This window comes from Alosa sapidissima, chromosome 16 (genome assembly GCF_018492685.1).
Source record: "Alosa sapidissima isolate fAloSap1 chromosome 16, fAloSap1.pri, whole genome shotgun sequence".
NCBI classification, from domain to species: domain Eukaryota; kingdom Metazoa; phylum Chordata; class Actinopteri; order Clupeiformes; family Clupeidae; genus Alosa; species Alosa sapidissima.
This window is the reverse complement of record NC_055972.1, coordinates 8,408,293-8,425,773: the sequence shown is the minus strand read 5'-3', so window position 1 is coordinate 8,425,773 and position 17,481 is coordinate 8,408,293. Positions and strand designations below refer to the sequence as shown.

Here is a 17,481-nt window from a genome sequence, read left to right as displayed (position 1 = left end):
AGGATTAGGCTTAATCCCCATGTGAAAGGAAGAAAGCTTGATGGCATTTCATGCCGTGTGCATTTTGATGAACCTTTGAAAATATTTTTGCATCACGTTGTTCCTTACTTTGTGTTTCTCATTTATTCATTCTTGTACAACTGCCATATGGCTAAAATGTACTGTGCTAGGGCTGGTCTATGTTAATACAGTGAAAAAGCAGCTTCACTGTTCTCTAGCAAAATGTTATAAATGGCCTTAGTTTGTCCTTGTTGTATAGAACACCACGTAGAACACTTTGTTCATGTGTCGTGTACTGTGGTAATGAGATGAATTTACTCTAGTTTGTACATTTAAAATTAGTGCAAAATCAGGTAGTAGGCCTTTAAAGTTTTAATTCTATATATGACATGGGCAATGTGTTACCATATGTACTGTACTTATATATATGTACTTATATATATGTACTTATAATTCTATATATGACATGGGTTACCATGTACCATGTATATATTCTTCTGCCCCTGCTTCTTGTAGTATACTGGGTTGTTGTCCAGATTACACAAGAGCACGTTAGTGACCAGTTTTAGTAGCTTTTGTGTTGGCACAAAACAGTAGGTCTTATGGATGTATTTCAATGCTAGTTTGTGTATGTCTGTGAATGTGTGTCTTCTTCCCCTTGTAGGCAAAAGTAGACAATGAAATCCTTGATTACAGGGACCTAGCAGCCATTCCTAAAGTCAAAGCCATTTATGACATTGAGCGTCCAGACCTGATAACCTATGAACCCAGTTATACCACCAATCTGGAAGAGAGTCAGGAGGGCCAGGAGAGTGTGGGAGAGGTAAACCGCCTGTGTGTGTGTGTGTGTGTGTGTGTGTGTGTGTGTGTGTGTGTGTGTGTGTGTGTGTGTGTGCGTGTGCGTGCGTGGGTGTCAGAGAGATTAACCACTTTCACCGAAAACATCTGTGTGTTTTTGCGCCACATACGTGTGAGTGTATCACACGTTAATTCACTATGTGTCGTTAGTCCCTACATCAGTAGAACGTGTGATGAGGCATGCATTGTTCTCTTTGAGGCATCGTTGTCATGCCTACCTTGTGTTGACAGCTGCACCCCTCCAGACGAGAGCGCTCCCCCATGCCCGATGACCGAGTAAGTCAATCACTGTCTCCAGTTAGATTAGATTGCACCTGATTCAACTTTATTGTTTTTGCACAAGTAAAGTGCAACAAATGCAGTTTTACATCTAACCGGTAGTGCAAATAGCAGATAAAGTGCTGTTGAGACAGTATTTACAGGATAAATAAATAGTTGTTAATAGAATAATAAGTATGAAATAGCATGTCGAGAGTTCTAATAAAAGTTCTATCATTAATTCCTCTGAATCTCTTTGAGTGGAAATCAAACTAAAATACTGTGTGTAGTGCATTTACTATTGCTCAGGTAATAGATAAACACACATGTTTTATAGCAGAATGCCCACAGAGGAGTGATAATCAAAGCCAATATTTTTTCTTTAATAATATTTCAGTCATCCAGGACAATGTCACCCACGCCATCTGCTGAGGTGAGTGAAACTTACATATGCCAGCAAATGGCTTCCATCTGGGAGGAAGGGACACACAAGCTAAACACTACAGGAGCCAGGACTTTTATTTGTGATCTTAATATTTAGCAAAATCTGACTATGTATTATTAAGTGTCAAAAACAAAAAATATATTTGTCATACATACATACATACATACATACATACCTACATACCTACATTCAGAGCCTTTTCTGTTTTCCTTAAAATGATTACACTCTTGTGTTTGGGGAACTCTATAGAAAGGCTAGAGGGAATGTGTATCTGCAAGGGTATGATATCATAGTGTTTCGGTTGCGATGCTGGGCTAGTCCACTGCGAGTGAAGTTATGTCAACATGTAGTGTCAAGTTAATTAAACACATGTTATGTCAACAATCTAAATAAACATGACTCTACACGTTGACATAATTTGGCTCGGTCAAAACAGCTGCATGACTTGACTGGGCTAATTTCTCCTCTCTCTTAGGGTTATTATGACCTAAGGGAACGCATCATCCAGAGATCCACCAGTCAGGGCTCAATCGGTTCGCCTGTCTTCAATCGCCATAGTTACACACCAACATTGTCACGGTCGCCACAGCATTTTCATCGGCCTGGTGAGTCCTGTGTGTGTGTGTGTGTGTGTGTGTGTGTGTGTGTGTGTGTGTGTGTGTGTGTGTGTGTTTGTGTGTGTGTGTGTGTGTTAAGAAATATCTTTAGTGGTTTTAATAGACTTCACCATGAAAAAGCACCACCTTCTCAGGCCATTTCCCCATTTCTGAAAAAGATTATCACAAGCTATACTTCAGCACGATTGGAGTATTGACATTTTGGATGGCCCATATTAGGATATTACAAACAGCATTGAGTACCATTAAAAGTTATGCTCAGGGTTCTGGTCATTTGTCAAAAGCATTTGATCTTGAGTACTATTAAGCAAACAAGATGTGAATCTCAAACTCCTCTGATGACATGGCCTAAGCATGATCTCACACATGGATGATCCTTGACCCTTTTCAAACATGAAAACAACCTACTCTAAAGCACCACGAGACTGTTTTTGGGATACACCAGTTGGCTTCCCGCTATATAAAAATTCTGATCTACCCACCCCAACTTCCTGCTTCACCTGCAGGTAGAGCTTCTTTTTCTCACTCCTCTCCTCATTGGGCCACATCCTAAACCATCCCCTAGTATCCTACCTCCTCAAACCTTCTCATTGGGAAACATTCTAAACTGTCCCCTAGTATCCTACGTCATCTCCCCTCCTCATTGAGCTACTACACAGCCCCCCTATCGTAACACCCCCAATTATCACCACTTTTGTTCAGAAATTCTAAAACAACGATGTTTTTTAACACTTCAAAATAACATTTGCTAAATTAACCTGACATTTTTCAGTAGCCATAGTTGTGTAGATTTGAACAAAATCTGGTTTGGTTCTTAACAGGAGCATTTACTGCCTGAAATATCCGATTTTGTTTACCACGCTCGGAGTTATAGTGCTGGCCTGATGGGTCGCCTATTTACACCGTTTCAACGGCACATGGACGGTTAGACCGAGAATTCTCGTCGTGAAATTAAAATTCCACTGGAGCTCCAAGCGGTTGTGTACACGCAGCCTTACAACACTGTTTACAGCTCCTCGAGTCACGGTAAAATGTCATTTTTAGTACATAGCTAATTTAGATACACCTATGTTGTGCGTGGTTGCGTTTCTATAGGAGTCCGCTGTCTTGGTTTGTATAGAAATGGATATTAAGTGACACATACACACAAGACGGTGGAAATACGGGACCGGTGGAAATAGGGGGAGTTACGATAGTATCCTTACGTCTCTACCCTCCTCATTGGGCCACGTCCTAAACTGTCCCTTAGTATCCTACCCCCTTGTCTGAAGTCCTTCTCTCCTCTGATCTCCACTCCTCTGATTGGAGGAGGCACTGAGCCCTCCAGCGGCCGGAGCTCCCCGCTCTCTTCCCATTGGTCAGACAGCCGTCCCACCACCCCGCCTCTCTCCCTGACCCCTAAACATTTCCACCTGCCAGGTAGGAAACGGAACGCACGCCTGTAGCGCGTCGTGAAGAGTGGCCGTAGTAGAGCACCAGCAGTATGTCACACGTAGCCCACCACTGCTGCTTGCCTCCACTAGAGTTGCTCACCGCTATCCCCATCAATTTGTTTATTCACCCATGCATTCATTTATAGTCATTCATTCATTCAGTAGTTATATATACTCTTTTGATCCCGTGAGGGAAATTTGGTCTCTGCATTTATCCCAATCCGTGAATTAATGAAACACACACACAATCCCAGCACAGTGAGCTGCCTGCAACAACAGCGGCACTTCAGCCGTGCCTACTGGTCGGGGTTCGAACCGGCAACCCTCCGGTTACAAGTCCGAAGCGCTAACCAGTAGGCCACGGCTGCCCCATCCATCATTCATTCATTCATTCATTCATTCATTCATTCATTCATTCATTCATTCATTCATTCATTCATTCATTCATTCATTCATTCATTCATGCAGTGTACACTACTGGTCAAAAGTTTGGGGTTAGAAATTTCCATTCCACTCCATTATAGACAGAATACCAGCTGAGATCAATTACATTGTTTTTTTTTAATCAGGGCAGCAGTTTTCAGATTATGTTATGTGCTTACATAATTGCAAAAGGGTTTTCGACTTGTAGAAAGAAAAGGCTGATCTTTAGTTCAATATCTACATTGCCCATTAGCAACCATTCATCCAATGTTCCAAAGGCACATTCTTTTTACTAATCTGATATCATTTTAAAAGGCTAACTGAGAAAACATTGGAGAACTCTTTTGCAATTATGTAAGCACATAGTGTAATCTGAAAATGTATGTCCTGATTAAAAAAAAAACCAATGCAACTGATCTCAGCTGGTATTCCGTCTATATTGGAGTGGAATGGAAAGTGACCCCAAACTTTTGACCGGTACTGTAGTTCTCTCATGAATCTGCTCTTGGTACCCCAGCCCAATGTGTTTGCAGTTCTTCTGAAGTGAAGGGCTTGTACATTTACTGTAGACAGTAGAGTCATTTCTTTATTTAGATGACCATGGGGACTCATTAGATTGTAGAATGATTTTTCGCACCAATACTGGAATAAAATAGCTGTTGGCTTGTTTCACTGAATGTAAACACACTCTCTCACACTCCCCTACACTGCACAACGATTTGCACACGTGGCTGTTTTAGGTCCCTGTAGATGCCCACAGTAAGTTTTGGCCTGGGTGATCTGTCAGCACACAGGTCTGTGAGAAATCCACTTCAAACCTGGGCAGTTGGTTATGAGGAAGAGTTGGATCTCAAAGGAACGTGGCAACATTTTGGAAAAAAATTGGCTTATTTGCCATCTACCCCAGAGTTAGAGGGGGGGCAGCCGTGGCCTACTGGTGGGCACCTCGGACTTGCAACCGGAGGGTTGCCGGTTCGAACCCCGACCAGTATGAACGGCTGAAGCCCTTGAGCAAGGCACCTAACCCCTCACTGCTCCCCGGGCGCCGCTGTAACCTCACGGGATGAAAAGAGTATATGTATACTTATACTTACTTATACTAGATAGCATGACACATACCTTTCTCTTCTCTTTGTGTGCAGTAGCCCAGTCTGACAAAATTAGCTTGCTTATCATAATTCACTGGGTTTATACTAGTTAGAATAGTTAGCCTGGGCTATTGCAGGCACAGAGTGAAATATATATCCTCCTAACTCTAGTAGGGGTAGACAGCAAGTAACCAAATTTCCCAAAGAGTTCACACATTATTTTAAGCATGGCCTTCACAGTCCTGCACAGGCCTCTGTTTGGTGTGCTTGTGCTGCAATGGTTATTTATGTTTGCTGAATCTTTTCAGGTCCAGTGTATGTCAGTGTCCCAGTCTGAACATAATGCACAGAAGCTGTGATGGTTCTATTCACGTCATGTTTGCTGGACTAGTATATTTGCAATAAGCTTCGATGACTATGTTTTGGATTTCTTCCCTTCTAGATCAGGGCATTAACATATACCGGAAACCGCCCATCTACAAGCAACACGGTACAGTCAATTACAAGCTTATTCTCAATATGGAACGTGTGAACTGCAAATTATGTAACATTGTAACATGAAAAGATATAATGACCCCAGCAGGGTCGAAACGTTGCCTTTTGTATATTAAATATATGGGAGTCAAAAAGCAGTGTTGCCGACATTTTATCTTTTCATTTGAGTACGTTTTATTTGTCCTGCACCTGCCAGAAGGTGGGATGTGCACACAATAACTTTTTTGCTGAACATTGTAACATGAACCATTTTTTTCATGCAAATATTACAGTGCAAGTGTGCCGTTTTAGCCGATTTTTTATTTAGTTTGGACTTGAGTTCTGTGTGAATTGTAGTAGTGTCATGAAATCTAGCATGTGCCCTGCCATAATTTGCAATGTGCTTTTGTGGATGTCTACAATCACTTTTTCTTTCATTCATAAACTCTCAGGTCATATAGTTTAAAATGCCATTTGAAATTACATCTGGAATGACTTGACAGACACCTACATATTTATTGTATGCTAATGTAAAGCAGGTGCTTTACATCCTTGTTTCTTTAAAGGCTTATGCTTATTGCTCACTGCTGTACAGGACAGTCCACTGATTAGTTATTTGCTTTAAATGTGGCCTTCCAGTCTGGCTTGATGACTAAGACTGGACATACTGTATAGCTCCACAAGGGGGCAGTATTTTCCCTTTGGTTCAGAGATATTACAGTAATCTCCATACTGAGTCGTATCTGAAGATGGGTGAAATTAATGATAAACCGATATCTCATCCACTCAACCTTATAGACATAATAGACATAAAAAGATTAAAAGACGTGTATCATGCAAGGTACTGAAATTATGAATTGGGCTATTAACCAGTGATAATATTTCTTGAACAATCTATCAAACCACCAAACATGTCTTTTAAATATCTATGTTTGTCAATCATACATCTTTTTTGTTGGTTTCTGTTCTTTATTTTACTCCATGCCAATGTGAATGCACAACATTTTAACATCAACTATGTCTTTATGTAAGTATCATCTGAAGTCACAATATCTCTTTTGATAAAGTGTATGACCCCAACATATGCCAGAATACACCGTACAGGAACCTAGAGATGATTAAATTAACTAAAGATAAATTATATTACCTAAAATATAGCTTGTATTAAGTCATGTCTTTGTGCTTCAGTTTTGTATGACCATGTTTTAAAACAAAAATAATACTCAAAGTAGATTCTAAATAATAGTCCTAGACTCACACCGAGCAGTCGTATTCTATTTAAAACTATTTCTACCTTCAGAATAAGGGATTCTAATATCCGTCTTGAAGCTCCCACTGAAAAATAAGGATGTAGTTTTCCACCTACCTAAACGTTAGTTCCATAGTAACCCCATGAACTGCTAAGGTCTGAAGAGGAACAAGCGAATTAGCAAGCTAAAAAATGCGTTGCTTGAATGCTAACAAGCTAACTGCTCTGCATGATTCTGCAGAAAATTAGCTTTTCAGTTGGGAATGGCCACTGGCTGGGCCTTCCTAGTGCATGCTTGCAAATGATCCATAACAAAGTTTACTTACTAATTACTAATGACTTATTACTTATCAATTACAGTTATTACACCACTTCCTGATCATGTTGAGCATGATGATTACAGTAACATGGTAATGGGGTTGTAATACTGAGCCAAGATCAAGAGATCAGGTATCAAGAGATCCTTTCATTTTCCTGTTGAAATTGACCTTAGGATGACTGATTAACACCTGCCTTTACCTGCTAGATATTGGATGTAACTTGGCCTTCTTCACTCAAAACAGTTCACCTAATATGAAACTGTTGAGTAAAAGGTAGTGACGTCTTGTCAATTTAAACCCAGGAAGGTAGCCTCCTAGGACCTTGGCCGAAAGTGCATCCCCATGAGTCCTCTATGCTGGTTTATGGTCTAGTTTAGTTTCTGGCGCCTGGTTGCATTGTGGTCTCATAGTTGTGGTCCCTGGTTCCCTGGATTTGCACATCTAGATTCAGCCATCTTTGTGGCCCAAAGCAAGTCTGCTGATGACATCATCAGATGGGCCAAGTTCCCCTCCGCCTTCGCTCCGGCCCAGGAAGAACCAGCAAAGATAGACACAGACCACACAGACCACAAAGACCCCACTGACCGCTGGTCATGCCCAGCTGCCCACGCTGTCGTAGGTAGGCCACTCAACGGGAACGTATAGATCTACCTGCCTGCCCTGCCTGCCTGCTGACCTCGGGTTTGGTGCTGCTGATCTCCCACTAGAGAATAGACTCTCCTGAGACGTAGATATAGAACCAACCAAGACCTATAGGTCTAGAACCAACCAAGACCTAGATCTGGAACCAACCAAGACCTATAGGTCTAGAACCAACCAAGACCTATAGGTCAAGAACCAACCAAGACCTAGATCTAGAACCAACCAAGACCTAGATTTAGAACCAACCAAAACTTTAATCTAGACATTGAATCTCAAACTAAGCTACATGGACATAAATAGGCTTAAAATGAGTATTTCAATTGATAAATGTAAAATGAACCTGTATATTGAGATCTTGAATACATTTCATTTTCATCACATAGTGTAACTAAGTATTTGGCGTATCTGAAGTTTGTTAATCTGCAACATTCTTCATATGAATATGCTACACATACTAAAAATAGTAGAATCCAACATGTACAGTAGATCCTTCCAAATGTAGTTTGGTGTCATTTAATGTTTCCCCCTTCCCTTAAAATATAAAACTACCAACTGTGAGTTGACTTCCAACCCTGTTTCTGTCTCTCCTGTATTGTCTTCATTCATGTTGTGTGAGTTTATTGTTCATAAATATTTTGACAACTGTGTGTTTGATTATAGCTGTTGCTGCATTCTGCATAAATATGGAGTCATTTCATAAATTACTCCATAAGAGTATTGTGTTTGTTTCATAAATTACTCCATAAGAGTGTTGCGTTTGTTTCATAAATTACTCCATAAGAGTGTTGCGTTTGTTTCATAAATTACTCCATAAGAGTATTGTGTTTGTTTCATAAATTACTCCATGAGAGTATTGTGTTAGTTTAATAAATTACTCCATACGAGTATTGTGTTTGTTTTGGAAAATGTATTTTTCAACAGGCCACATGTTCTCACCTATGTCCCACATTATTATTACCCAACTGTTTCCTGTTGAGTGTACAGTAGTAATTTAACAATGTTATTAAAGGACAGAGGATTGTTCCTGTTTGTGTGTGTGTGTGTGCTATAATGTATTTGTTGAAGCCTGCTTACCTATACTTTGTGTCTCAGGTTCAGAAGGCAGGCGGAAGTCGAGAGAGGAGGAGGAAGAAGAACTTCAGAAACGCAGACAACTGCAGGAGGAGCAGTTGATCAGGGTGAGAGAACACACACACACACACACACACACACACACACACACACACACACACACACACACACACACACACTCAACATCATCCACTCAACCAATCAACACACAGCCAGCATCCACCCAACTAACTACTGTAAGCTACATACACCGTCCACATGACCAGGTAAATTATATCCTACACACACTCAATCACCATTCAACCACCGGACTGCTTAAATCGGTGTGTGTATAACCTGTGAGTGTTAAAGTTTTGTTTGTTAAATCTCTTTGTTAAATCTTTGTGTTAAATCGGTGTGTGTTAAACCTGTGTGTGTTAAATCTCTGTGTTAAACTGTGTTGAACGTCTCTGGCCTCAGATCCAGTCTGGTCTGGGGAAGATGATCCTGAAGGAAGAGATGGAGAAGGAAAAGATACGAGAGCGTCACGCACGGAGCCTCTCCGCCCAGCGATACGACCCTCAGAGAGCCAGCTGCAATGCTGGTAAACACCAATGACCATCTCTCCCCACCAATGACCACATCTGCCTCCACCAATGACCACCTCTCCCCACCAATGACCACATCTGCCTCCACCAATGACCATCTCTCCCCACCAATGACCACATCTGCCTCCACCAATGACCACCTCTCCCTGCCAATGACCACATCTGCCTCCACCAATGACCACCTCTCCCTGCCAATGACCATCTCTCCCCACCAATGACCATCTCTCCCCGCCAATGACCACATCTGCCTCCGCCAATGACCATCTCTCCCTGCCATTGACCATCTCTCCCTGCCAATGACCACATCTGCCTCCACCAATGACCATCTCTGCCTTCTCCAATGACCATCCCGTTGTTCAACACTAACCATCCCTTCCTCTGTCACTGACCATCCCTTTGTTCACCACTGACCATCCCTCCCTCTGCCACAGACGACCCCTCCTTCAGCAACTGGCCATCCCTCCTTCAGCGACTGACCATCCCTCCTTCTGCCATAGACCATCCGTCTACCTTCAATAGAGAATGTAGACTCCATTCATGAAAAAATAAAGCCTAATTCATGATTCAAGATTCTTTTATTGTCATTTTATCATGCACTTGCATATGATCGTATGAAGTATAGTTTTTCTCTTCGACCAACAGTGTGCATAAATCATTTTTAAAAAGTACATTCATTAAAACAAATAAGTTGTCCCTATCTGGACACAGAGATAAAAAAAACAACGTAAGTTGTGTTGATTCAACGCAAGTTGTGTTATTTTTAACACATTATGTGTAACACATTAAAAAAGGAAACGACACAAACTTGTGTGGTCCCTATCTTGACACAGAGATGTGTTGAAAACAACACAAGTTGCGTTGTTTTCAACACATTCATTTTTAGAGTGAACCAGATCAGTGTGCTGAGCTCCTTATCATTTTATGCAGGTTATGCAGGTTTCCGAACCAGGCAGTGATACAGTAGCTCTTTCAATGGTGTCCCTTTACAGGGAAGCTACACCAGGCGCGTAACTGAAACGTTGTTCCGTTTGCGACGTGTAAAATTCATTTTAGAAGAATGGTCTATTTTTTTTATCGAATGTACGCGGTGCTAGCACGTCTGGTGTAGCTACTTCCATTGATTATATTGGAAACTAATTGTTGCAGGAGACGCAATGCGAACGGAACACTTCAGTTACGTGCCTGGTGTAGCTTAGCCCTTTAGAGTGTGATGAGGACTGGAGTGAGTGGCTAGGGTAGCCTGCTATCTCAGCCTACTGCCTGAGTGAAGGCAGCTGCTGTCGGGCCTTCTTGACGATTGCCTTGGATCAACATCTATGGTCAGTGTGTGTGTGTGTGTGTGGGGGGGGCGGGCTCTGTATAGACCCTCCTGAAATCACCCTTACAAAAATGAAATGTTTGCGGCAGATTTGCAGCAAACTTGTGGGTGATTTGTGGGAAACAAATGAGTTCACTAGAAAATATTGCCAGAAGTTTTGTGTTGGCCGCTAGAGGCAAACTTCCAGCAAAGTTCAGGCAACAATGAGAAGTTTGCCACTAATGGTAAATGTGTTCGGCCAGTGATTTGCCATCACACTTAGCCAATAATGGCAAACTTCCAGTGAACTTCTGGTGACAAACCTAATTTACATAATGACATTGCTGTAAATTGGCTGCAACATTACCAAAAGTTAACCGCAACTGTTTGCCAGAAACCTAATTTGCATGTGAAAATATGACCTTGCCGCAAATTTGCGGCAACTTCGCCAGAAACCTGAAATTTCTGTAAGGGCACTGATTCATTAAACCCCTAAGTCATTAAACCCCTATTCATCAGCCAAATTTCAGTGTACCCGCATTTAAGAAAACCCAGGCTGAAAGAAATCCACAACTGGACATTGTGATCTGGATTTGAATATAGGCCAACTACTTGACTTCAGTTTATTTTTTGCAAAGTTTATTTTAACTTGTGTGGGCTCTGTAGTTGAACACAGTTGATTTTGATGGCATTTGTGGTTTTTTTTTTGGTAGATCTTAACTCTCCATCTAAAACCTCATCGCTGCCTGGATATGGACGAAATGGACTCCATCGGGTGAGCCGGGGTTGTGGTGGTGCAATCTGAGTTTTGAATGAATTTGTCGAATACTGTACATCCATAATCTGAAAGTTTGTGAAAATGTGTCATTTTTTTGTGTGATGTATGATGTTAAATTACTTTATTTGTCCTGAAGAAAATGTTACCTCTGCATTTATCCCTTACTGGGGTAGTGTACATGCACACACACACACACACACTAGTAGCAGTGAGCCCACCACTAGGAAACTCTGTTGCCCGACGGATGACCCATGATGTGGTTTTTAATCCCTATGTAGCAGCTGTGGCCTACTAGTTAGGGCTTAGGGCTTGGGACCGAAGGGTTAACGGTTCGATCCCCGACCAGTAGGAAAAATTTGGGTGGGGGAAGTGGTTGAGCACTGCTCTCCCATGCCCACATCCACGGCTGAACTGCCCTTGAGCAAGGCACCTAACCCCTCACTGCTCCCCGAGCGCCACTGTTGCAAGGGGTTAGTGTGTGCTCTGAGTGTTCACTAATTCATGGATGGGATAAATGCAGAGACCAAATTCCTTGTATATGCAAGTATACTTGGCCTATAAACCTCATTTACATTTACATGTTGTTTATTTCAGCCGCAGTCCACTGACTTCACACACTATAACAGCTACAGGGACGTATGTGGAGCCAGAGGTCAGTGCAATCAATAACAGCTGCTTGTCGTTGTTGTGTATAAGTGTTATCTGTGGTGAACTTAATGGCAGGCTTCACCAGGCATGGAACTGAAACGTTACATTTGCAAAGCGTTAATTAGCTTAAACTATAAGCGACGGAATTGACTAGTAGCTGATAGAGGCTCTTACATTTGAAAAAAAATGATTAAATCTAAAAATATATATTTTTTTTAATTTAAAAATAAAATACAGTTATTCTTAACTATTTTTACTTTCCGCAAGCAGAGCGCTTCAATTGTGCACCCAGTGTAGCCAGTCTGTAAGCATATCTGTGGTGATGTCTTCAGACAATAATTATGGTTTCATTCCTGGTTAAATTATTACACTAATGATTGAATGTGTCTTCTTTTTTCTCACACAGAATTCCAGGTGAGTCAAGGCTGGCTTGTGGTACCCAGATGGCATGAATATTAACTTCCCCCAGACAGCATAGTATCCTGCCCACCCACCTGTCCCAACACACAGATAAGGGCAGGCATGCAGTGTTTCCCACAGAATTGAATTCTATTTGTGGTGGTAGGTTTGCAGAATTAACTTGAATGCAGCAGTTTTTAACAAATTAGTGCAGTGTGGTTATGATTCTAACCAGATTTAAGCACAATTTAGTACAACCAGGAAAATCATTGTGTGGTGGTCAATGTTGATATTGTGGTGGGCGACACAAATAAGTCAATGTATGGGAAACACTGGGCATGGCACTGGAAGCACTGTCTGCAATGGGGCCTGTGTGCTTGCATGTGTCACTCTTATGCACAAACACTCAGGGTGATTAAATCAATGTGGTTGCTGCAGTTTTTTTTATAAAGTGTGTAGTTCAGGACAGATAGTGTGTTAGAAGCACAACACAAGTAATGTCATGCAGATTGTCCTTTAAACAGAGCTCATTCTTGTACTATATTGCTCAGTGTCATAAAAACAGCTATAGCATTGTTATTAAAAACAAAAAGCTTGTATGTATGTATATAGTCCCTGTTGTAGTTTGTGAAAGATGAGTCTTTATCTCAGGCTAATCAGCGGATTGAGTGAGGTCCTGATAGTAACTTCATGTCCTGATAAAAGCAGTATATTAGCTAAGCTGTCGTGCCCCCAGGGGTTCGCATTGCTATACTCTGTGTTGTACCTATGTGCATTCTTCCCCGTAGCTCTTGCAGGATGGCCATACACCTATGTCAAGAATGGACAGGGGAGTATCAATGCCTAATATGTTGGAGCCAAAAGCAAGTACCTCCAAACATTTTTCTCCTCCTAGTAAACATGTTGTTCGTCATACTTTACTGTACGAACTGTATAATTTATTCTGTTAAATAGTGGTCTTTAGATAATCCAATCCATCGACAACCCATGAAAACTCTTTTTACTACATGGTAATTCTGTAAACTGCTCAACCATTGTGGGCAACGTGCATTTCAGCTGTCATTTTCCAGGAGGCTGTGGTCCATCTGTTAGGGCTTCCACTGTGTATGTTTGTCCCCCCCCCCATGCTCACTGTTCATGGCTAGCCATTAAAGACTAAACAGGTAGACATTTATTTCAGGTCTTTGTAATTAGAGATGGTCCAATAGCAACAACATATTGCATCTAGGCCAATGTGAAAACAGGCCTGAAAATAAATCTGCGTAGCATTATGTTTGTATAAAGACTGCCTAGAATACACGTTCATTTCTCTTCAAGCTGGTAGTGTTCCATCATGTTTTGTCTATCTTCTCCTCCAAAGCATTGTTGTCTTGCATCACCCCCCTCACTACCTCACACCTTCCACAGCTTGAGCCCCTCACCTGACCTCACCTCATGGTCCACTGCTCCCCACAGAAATGCTGAAGGGCACTGGTATTGTCTGAAGCTTGATCAACCTCCATTTGGTTAAGATAGCTAAAGTTTTTGTTTTGTTTTTTTTCCTTCTCAAAGATATATCCATATGAAATGCTCATGATAAACAGCAGAGGGCGCACTCGTCTACCAAGAGATGTTGATAGGACAAGGCTTGAGGTAACATTCTGATAGATTCTATGGGCCTTTTGACTGACAAACTGGATCTCATTTTGTCAGATCGTTATGAATTGTTGTCACATCAAATGTAATTTTTTTCTCTCACTCTTCCGTCTCTCTCTCTCTCTCTCTCTCTCTCTCTCTCTCTCTGTATTCTCTGTTGTGCTCTCCAGCGCCACCTTGCTCCTGAGTTGTTCTTTGACCTCTTTGGGATGGAGATCCAGGAGTTTGATCGGTTGCCGCTGTGGAAGCGCAACGACATGAAGAAGAAAGCCAGGCTCTTCTGAGCTCTCCTGATGTCAGCGGCCATGATGTCCATATCAGACCTCATACACATACTCACATACTCATGATGACCTCATACTCATGCTCACATACTCATGTAATATAGCCGTGCCAGTCTCAACCTTGTGTTCTTCTCTTCGATGACAGTTAAAAGAAGCTAAGAAAAAAACAAAAAAAAAAAAAAAAAGAAATGTCTTAACCTTTGGCTTCCAGAATGTAACATAGGTGTGAACGACAAAACAAAACAAAAACATATTTTGACTAATGTTTGAGAGAATGCAATGAAAATGTTATTTTTAAAGCACATTGACTTTTTTGTCTTCTGAATGGAATTGCTTCCTAATGTTTCTCTGCTTGTTGTTGTTTTAATTTTTCTTGCTATGTCTGTGAAACTCTTTCAGTAGAGCCTCCTGCTTGTGGGTGACTGTCACCGTGTTTCCTGGCTAACTGAAGCTTGTGTGTGTTTACATAGAAAGAGGTGGATGGGGTCATATGCCCCCCCCCCCCCACCCCCCAACGGCCGGAACCTGTGATTCTAGCGTTTGCGTAGAGGCGACTAGTCTGCAAAATGCTGTTCTCCTATAGATGTCTATCCCATATATGACGGTTCTGCCTCTAATGGCAGGGATGTTATTCAAATGCCTTACATGTGTCCAATAGGGAAAGTAACCTCCCACTTTTCCCTCTCACTTCTGCTTTTGTTTAGGAAGTCTGAAAACATCACAAGGGTTATATGCAGTGAGTTTGTACACTGGCCAACAGTATGAGAGAAAGAATGACTTGTACACATCTCATGACTGACCCCCATGGTCACTTTTACACATTTATCCCAATCCAAAGAGACTTTTTAGTTTCTCCCTCAAATGTTTATAAACACCTAGTTTATTTTTAGCGGGTTTTGCTCCTTAATCACATGGCTTCCCATCTCCACTCATTTTTAATGAGTACATGCATACCAAATAAAAAAAAAAAGAAGAAACCTGAGAAAAGTAATGTTAGAAATAGCAGACTTGCTAATCTGACTTTTTTAATCAATGAAACCCACACTGCCATTTGTTACTTGTAAGTGATGGAGGTGAAATAGTAGTGTTTAGGTCACTGCATTGCGTGAGCTCTTCAGCTACACCAAAGGCATGGCCACCGCCGTATCTCCCCGTAAGGTTTGACCTTCTCTTACCCCCCCCCCCCCCCCCCCCCACCCAACCCCCACCTGTCTGACTCTCAGCGTTCAGCCAGGCTCAAGCCTCAAGTGGAGGGTGCAGGCGAACGATCCCAGGGACTCCATTGCGTAGGTAGGACCAAATTAGCATAAGCTGGGGCAGCGGAACTCAAACAGTGTAGTGCAAGCTATAGGCCCAAATCACTGCAGCCTTTGTTTGTATGTAGCTTGAAGAAATGACAGGGAAATAACTCATTCTATCTTCTTCTTCTTCTTTCTCCTCTTCCTCTCTTGGACTGTCTCTCTTTCTTGAACTACTGTTTTGACCTTCTCTCTTTCTATACTACTGAAAGTTAAATGCAACATCATCAAAGAAATATTTTAAGTCCCCTTCTGAGCAAACATGGCACCCAGGGAGAGGACGTTTTGATAATGTACCTGTATACACCCCCCTTTGTCTTTGAAAGGAATTTAATGATGTATAAAACTGACTGAAATAATAAAATGCAGCAATTCATATGTTGTCTATTTCTTGCACCGCAGGACTTTTTAATGGTGGCAAGTGTAGTTTTAATGTTTAATTTAATGACATTAGGCCAAAACAGAGTCAAATAACAGTAGTCAAATAGACTTTTGGTTGATGAAATGTGTAATTACAATAAACCATTATTCCAGTGCCAGCTACATATCTGGAAGACTGGTGACCATAATGAGACTGCTAAACACAAACAGAATAAATCACATACAAATGCTTCCTTCCTGTTAAATGCAACCAGCACTAAAATAGTCCCCTGACGTTTGCCTACAAAAAGGACCCAAAAGCTGTCATCTTTGCCCATACAAGGAGATCCGGGTACCATCTGTGCCCATATAAGGAGATCCGGGTACCATCTGTGCCCATACAAGGAGATCCGGGTACCATCTGTGCCCATATAAGGAGGAGATCCGGATCTCCATAAACAGGTGCATTTAAAAGAAAATTAATATACGTAGTGGAAAAGCCCATTGCACTGTCCAGACTGAGAGATTAAATGCTCAGGAAACTGGAAACTGTAACCATCAAGATTAGAATAATCAAAATGAACAAAAACATTTAGATTATCTAGATAGAATCTAGATTATATAAGAGTTTCACTTTTTGAAATAAATTACGGGGAATCTTTTTTTCATGATATTCTAACTTTTTGAGATGCACCTGTACAGTATATGGGCAAAGATGGCTTTGGGTCCTTTTAGTAGGTGAACTTCAGATGTCTATATAACATGTAGTATTGCATACAGTGCATGCTAACAATGTCAGCACAGACCACAATCAAGCCAGGAAAGCAACACCTGTAACTTCATAGGCATACACAATTGCTCTTTGTCCCTGTAAAGCAGTGTTTCTCAAACTTTATCAGACGAAGGACCACTTAACTAACCAATAAAAAAGAAACACACAGACCACCTAGCTAAAAAAAAGATTAGACCTACTTCAAAAGTACATTAGCCTACACAATGGGCCTACTCACTGAGGTGTCTTTGCACTTTGCTTATTGTGTCAGAGGATTCATATGATTTAAACTGGCATATCTTACATAGACAGTGTTGCAGAACTGTTTGGATTTACATACAAGTTGGTTCAATATTTCAAACAACTCATCTATATTATATTTTACCACGTCTGCTTGCGGACCACTTGGGATAGCCCAGACTTGGGATACCAGTGGTCCCTGGACCACACTTTGAGAAACACTGCTGTAGAGGGTAGCCTTCGGTTTTGTTTAGGAGCTGAGACAATAGAAAGCTGTTCCCAATGTCTACTTAAAACTCACTTAG

The 17,481-nt window shown here is 41.3% G+C and overlaps 1 protein-coding gene across 8 annotated transcripts in view; it reads left to right on the top strand.

Moving 5' to 3' along the window:
• The window catches only part of ablim1a (actin binding LIM protein 1a), a 61,822-nt gene extending 45,642 nt beyond the window's left edge, over nt 1–16,180 (top strand). For 4 of the 8 annotated variants that reach the window (XM_042064814.1, XM_042064810.1, XM_042064809.1 and 1 more), the window contains exons 10-23: nt 665–823; nt 1,090–1,134; nt 1,514–1,549; nt 2,037–2,166; nt 5,565–5,612; nt 7,611–7,784; nt 8,900–8,985; nt 9,338–9,461; nt 11,476–11,537; nt 12,135–12,192; nt 12,595–12,602; nt 13,376–13,450; nt 14,139–14,219; nt 14,393–16,180. In XM_042064814.1, the coding sequence (XP_041920748.1) occupies nt 665–823; nt 1,090–1,134; nt 1,514–1,549; nt 2,037–2,166; nt 5,565–5,612; nt 7,611–7,784; nt 8,900–8,985; nt 9,338–9,461; nt 11,476–11,537; nt 12,135–12,192; nt 12,595–12,602; nt 13,376–13,450; nt 14,139–14,219; nt 14,393–14,506 (1,200 nt within the window). In that variant the 3' untranslated portion in view covers nt 14,507–16,180. Of the gene's footprint in view, nt 1–664; nt 824–1,089; nt 1,135–1,513; nt 1,550–2,036; nt 2,167–3,489; nt 3,598–5,564; nt 5,613–7,610; nt 7,785–8,899; nt 8,986–9,337; nt 9,462–11,475; nt 11,538–12,134; nt 12,193–12,594; nt 12,603–13,375; nt 13,451–14,138; nt 14,220–14,392 lie in introns of all 8 variants that reach the window. The other 4 variants (XM_042064811.1, XM_042064816.1, XM_042064815.1 and 1 more) reach the window with 3 other exon arrangements.
• The last annotated feature ends 1,301 nt before the right edge of the window (nt 16,181–17,481 follow it).